This window comes from Argopecten irradians, chromosome 1 (assembly GCF_041381155.1).
Source record: "Argopecten irradians isolate NY chromosome 1, Ai_NY, whole genome shotgun sequence".
NCBI lineage: Eukaryota > Metazoa > Mollusca > Bivalvia > Pectinida > Pectinidae > Argopecten > Argopecten irradians.
In genome coordinates, this window is record NC_091134.1 from 24,211,278 (window position 1) to 24,217,277 (window position 6,000).

Below are 6,000 nucleotides of genomic sequence, written 5' to 3' on the forward strand. Positions count from 1 at the left end.
GACAACAAAACCTGGCACGTCCTTACATGACCCTGGCTGTCAATTAATAGGACGTTTTAACTAATAAACCCAGAAATAAATAAAAGTGCCCCTTCCACTTCATCATTGAGTGGATTTTTATCGGTATCTCTATAGTATCATTTATAATCTACCACTAAACTAGTTTTTATATAATAACAAATTACACGAAGAATTGGTCTATTTATAAATATCTCAGCGAAACCCCACTTCAAACATGTTCAAAAGCACAATTAATACCAACGGTTCCAGACAGACATCTACGTCCTTGGTTCCAGGCTACACATGATCCTAACCGTATCGGTTATGAATACAAGATTCTTAACACAGAGGGCCAACTCAGAAAATGGATGTTGTCATGCATTTTTTGTAGTTGGTGGATGGACTGAGTGACATAACAGTCATGTGATTTTTTTTTCCAGAAAATGCGCAATTTGAATTTTTTTTTAATCGGGATATTTACTATAAAACAGAGACTGTGATTTATATTTACACTACTAAACACCACACGAGACGCCTATAAACTGAGAAACTTTGAATATGAATGATCATTATTAGTAATAAAATTTAACTGCTATCTTTTTTACATAACTCTGAGATGAGGCAAATTTTCGCCATATCCTTGTTGCGTTAAATTGCATTGTGTGATATGACAGAGCTTGCTGCCAGTCAGTTTTGTGGCACAAACAAGGGTAGTCCGCTAGACCTGCCTATTTTATTAGGCCTTTTTAATTTTTTGCGTAGGCAAAAAAAGGCCTAATAATATAGACAGGTATATAGCGAACTAAAACAATGGATGTTCTTGTCTGTTTGAAGAAGTGGGAAATATCTCAACAAATACTTATTTTATCGAGTCAAAAGAAACACCAATGTAAAGCTTAATAAATTTCACGATGTCTTTTCCTGTTTTAAGGACGAAAATTTAGAAGTAATGTCTTAAATTTTCATTACATAAATACGGTATCAAATGAAATGATAGAAAGTAAGACGGTACGTCTGGCAACCGCAGGCTCCGTCGTCGCCCAACGTGGTCAGTGCGCAAACACAAAACCCCGAGTGACAAATTCTTCTCACTAGGCCTATCTTTTCGAGTCATACTAAAGACCTGAATGGACCTGAACGGGACCTGAAGGAGGACCTGAACGGGGTTTTAGAGTATTAAATGCATATTTATATGCAATATCTCTTTATTATATGCTAGAATATATATTAATACACATCTTGATGTCTTTTTTTGTGAAAAATTTTTTTTTGAAGACTTAATTATAAAGCTCGACAAAAAGGTCGCTTACCGTACCGATAATATGGCGGACCTGAACGGGACCTGAAGGAGGACCTGAACGGGGTTTTAGAGTATTAATTCGTGTATAGAAGCAATATATCTTTGTTTTATCCAATATTATTCACTAATAAACTATATTAATGCTATTTATGAGTAAAAAAAAAACTCTTAATTTCAAAGCTTGTAGAAAAGGGTCGCTTACTGTATAGTTAATGCCGATATGGTGGACCTGAAGACAACATGAACTGAATGGACATGAGTGAAGTTTTCAGTAATTTCTCATTTTTTTTAGTAAAAAACTGAATTAATTTATGTATATACACATACATGTATACAGATATATCAATGTAAAGGTGATTGACTCTTGTTGTTGCTCTTGTTAGCTAATAGCAAGTAATGCTAACCTAATATTTATAGTCAAAAAATAAAATACGATAGGACACAGAGTGAATTAAATCATTTATTTATTAGAATATATATATATAAACATTATTTACATACACATCAGTTCACATAATACATGCATAGATATAAAATACATCATTAATTTATTATTTATCAATACACAATTATTTTACATGGTACATTTGTACATTTCACATTCACATATCTAATTCATCAAAACATTTTGCACGGGTATTTACAGATAATGTTCAAAAAGTACATTACAGAAGTAAAATGTCAATATGTACACATACATCACAAAAACATTGGCCTACGCACTGAAAGGAACTGTGTCTGGAGTCCGGTGTCATTAAGATGTACAAGGTCGTGGAGGTAGTGGTCGGGGAACTTCACATGGATCCTGATAAAGTTGAGCTTCGTCTGTGTCAATCGGTTGATCTTGTTCCATTGCTTGTTGAAAGATGTCTGTGTCAGGCCTGGGGACTTGGTGAAGTTTCCTCGTCGGAGAATCTCTGCGAAGTAAATCTTCTGTATGCCGGCTCGAAGTAGGTCTGTCTGAAGTGTCTGGAGTCGCTGAAAGATCTCGTTGGGGGATGAAGTAGCAGAAATGTCGTTACCTCCAAGCTGAACTACAACAACGTCGGGTCTGTACTCTATGAGATCTTGTAGAAGATGACTTGGAATCGAATCCAAACGCATACCACCCTTGCCGAAGAATCGAACAGTACCAGGGACCTACATAAAGAATTAAAACACATTTTAAACAAATATTACCAAAATATACCATGTAAAATATTGATAACTGAATTAAAATTGATAAAATCATAAAACAAAAAGAATAAAGACATTTTAAACTAATATTACAAAAAACATACCATGTAAAATATTGATAACTGAATCAAAATTGATAAAAAAAATATTGCAGATATTGATCTACATATAACTGAATTTAAATTGATTAAAGCAACATTGGAAATATTGATCTACATGTAACATAATTAAATTGATTAAAAATACAACTGGTACTCTACATATATCCAGACATGTTACATATATTACCTTAAGGTCACCATGACAATATCGTTCAAGGCGAGTGACATAGCTGCTACCAAAGACTGCAAGCTTAGCCATGATCTTAGTATAATGTGTAGTATTCCAAGGAAAAAGGAAACAGTGAATAAAACTTGGAACTTGGTGGGTGGTAGTGGCGGGTTGGGCGGGCCCATGTGCGCCAGTCGCTATTGTGGTAGGTGTTACGTTGTCCCACGTGATAGTATGTTTATGTCGTGGGAGGGCGACCGAAAGGGGCCAAGAAGGCTTACTGATAAATGTATATAAAAAATTTACATTTTATTGGTATATATGAAAATAATTTTTCTGTTTTATAAAAAGTGTAGTTATTGTGGTATGTTGTTGTTCATAGGGGAGTATTTTTAACAGTTGTTTTGTGCCCCGGGTCTAGTACAACCAGTTACACCCGACAGTAGAGGACTTCACCGCTTCCGTTAAGTACGGTACTTTGTCCTTTTGCCGGGTTTGGCCGGAGGTATAGATTGTCCGGGGGTTCCTATGGTGTGTGCTGACTTTTAAATTATATTAAGTGTATGCGTTATTAAAGTAGAGGAGAAAAACAATGAGAACTTTGTTATTAATCACTTAGATATATTGATCAAAATTTGTAATATAAATCTATTTATAAAAATTAATTTAAAAATATAGTATCAAATGACTTCGCCGTCAATAATAATTATTTGATACTTAGTAAAGTAACTTAATGTGAGGGAACCAACCAGCTTAAAATTTTTTTACGTACGGATACGTATTATTTGTATAGTTAATTAAAAGAATAAATTTAAAAAAGAAAAAAAAAAAAATAAAATTTAAAAAAATTTAATGGAGTTAGAAGCCAGATTAGCTGTATTCTTTCATATATCTATAATTATGTAGATCAACTGTTTAATCTGCCACGTTAAACGTTGACTAATAATATAACTATACAGTTATACTATGTATATATAGTTTAAGATAAAGAGATAAAAATCGTTAGAGAAAAAATGCCAGGCGGGCCATGCCCTTATGTATCCTGGCCGGTGTAATGTAGGGGTTGCCTCCCCTATTCCACATCTGTACAGTGGGGGGAGACCCATGTATTATTTATCAAACAGAAGGAAAACAAGTAGAGTGTGTCGGTAGCTTCTAAACCGATCAAAAATAATTTTATAAGGTAATTTATCCAGGTTACTAGAGGAAATTGGATGTTGGTATATATAAGGAATAAGTTTTTAAGGAAAATCAAAAGGATGAGACCATGTTCATATTATTATGAATCAGTTCGTTATTATAGTTAATTTACAGAGAAGATGCCAGAAAATTGTGGTGGATTGTAGGATAAAAAAACATTGATTGTTCATTTGTCAAACTGTATCTCCTGCCACGAGTACAGTTTTCGTTACAGGGGGTTTATCAAGTGTTAAAAAAAATGAAGAATAACTTATTGAAAAATTTTGCCAGATGGGCCAAGCCCTGTCTTCTGGCCGGAGTTTGGATTACCTCCCTTTGTCCACACCTGTATCAGTGGAGGGAGGTCGATAGTATTTGGTAAAAGTACCACATACTGTTCACCGACTGGTGATTATAAAAAAAAAAAAAAGTTACATTCTGACTCAAGGATTTGTTAATATTAGTATATTATAAAGAAAAAATAATAATCCTTGAGCGATAGTTTATCGCCATTTTTCTTATGAAAAAAGGTGATGTACATTTGTAGTGTTAGTAACTAGCCCCGTAAGAAAAACAAGTGTTTTAACACCATTATACCACTTCTCCAGTCACAAGTGCAAAATACATGTGTATTTAAAGTATGTAAAGTATATATATGAAAATTTTGTCACACGTGTGTAAATGTACTCACATGTATACTTAACCCTTAAATTTATGTTCAAGTTCAGACTAAAGGTCATCCGTCTCCGAGGTCACTATAAGCTAACCAGCGGCCCGGACGTTATGAATCTTCAATGTTTCCACAATAGTGGTTGGGGACCCCCTTCCGGACGTATCATGGAACCATGTCATCATATGATTTATGAATGTCGATAACCTAAATGCTGGACGATAATGAACATGATATTTGTTGCACTCGTGTCGGGCTGATATAAGCTAACCATCAGCGGTGGTACATGATGTGCTATAATGCTATTTAGTCCTATACTATTGAAAAATCTTACTGAAAAGCTTAAAGTGTTATTTCCTAACAAAAACTAGCTATAAAAGCAAAAAAAAAAAACCTCCCTATTTATTAGGACTTTACATATATAGTTTAATAAATCGTTTGTTTCAACTGACGCAGCAGTATCACAAACTCCCCCCTTATTTATAAAAAGTTATTTATGCAAAAAAGAGCGGGATGGGGTTGGGGGATGGGCCTATAAGGTGTGCCGAGCGATACGGCACACCACTAATGCCCAACCCCCCTAGACCTAGCACTACACATCTAGCCTATTCTAAAGAAATACGGTCTTCCCGGTGGATATTGTAACAATTAATATAAAAGGTGTCTTATTATAAGCCACTGGTGACTGATGCGACAGGCCCCTGTGCTGGCTTCTGTCGAATAGTCAGATTTTAAAAAGTACGTGCCAAGCACAAAGTAGTCCGTAGACTACAAGAGATATGTACATGTGAGTACACAGTATATATAATGATACCTATAGTGCTCCTGCCATTCCTGTTGTTGAGATGAATTTGGTTACAGCTGATGAGACCTGTGGGGAGTCTGAAAATAACTGAAACAATTTAATTGGTGTATTGGTGTCTTGATATATGTCGGCATCTCTGTATAAACGTTGTCTCTGTAAATAAAATTTATCACAATATAAAAGATAGTGTTCTATGGTTTCTGGAACGTTACATGTTTCACATAATCCATCAGAATGTAAATTCATTTGGTATAGATAAAATTTGAGGCGGCATTTTCCCAGTCGAAGACGGGTATATGCTCTGGTTAGCTGTAAATTTTTACAATTAATTTTGTTGGTAAATTTTTTCAAAATGGGCATTTGTGTTTTCATAGACCTCCCCACGTCTGGTTCATTCCATTTAGTTTGCCAGATTTTAGTTTCCTGTGCCTGCAAAAAAGACCTTACTTCGTCCTTAGATAGAGGGACTTTAACTATGACGTGCTCTAATTTAAGGGCAGCTTTGGCTTCCGTATCCGCCAAGTCATTACCTAGGATGCCGACATGGCTCGGAATCCAAGCTAACTGAACAGTCCGTATTACAGACAATAGATATAAAAT

At 35.0% G+C, this 6,000-nt stretch overlaps 1 protein-coding gene across 1 annotated transcript; it reads right to left on the reverse strand.

Annotated features, from left to right (window-relative positions):
• Window positions 1-1,941: 1,941 nt before the first annotated feature.
• Window positions 1,942-3,554, reverse strand: LOC138321611 (uncharacterized). The gene is made up of 2 exons (XM_069265391.1): window positions 2,765-3,554; window positions 1,942-2,440 (listed from the first exon to the last, which is right to left on the reverse strand). The coding sequence occupies exons 1-2, from the start codon at window positions 2,834-2,836 to the stop codon at window positions 2,000-2,002; spliced, it is 513 nt and encodes a 170-aa protein (XP_069121492.1). The 5' UTR covers window positions 2,837-3,554; the 3' UTR covers window positions 1,942-1,999.
• Window positions 3,555-6,000: the final 2,446 nt, after the last annotated feature.

Coding starts and splice junctions, on each gene's coding strand:
- LOC138321611 (XM_069265391.1), bottom strand. CDS start 2,836: ATGGCTAAGCTTGCAGTCTTTGGTAGCAGCTATGTCACTCGCCTTGAA. Junction 2,441..2,764: donor ATTGTCATGGTGACCTTAAG/GTAATATATGTA, acceptor TTCTTTATGTAG/GTCCCTGGTACTGTTCGATT.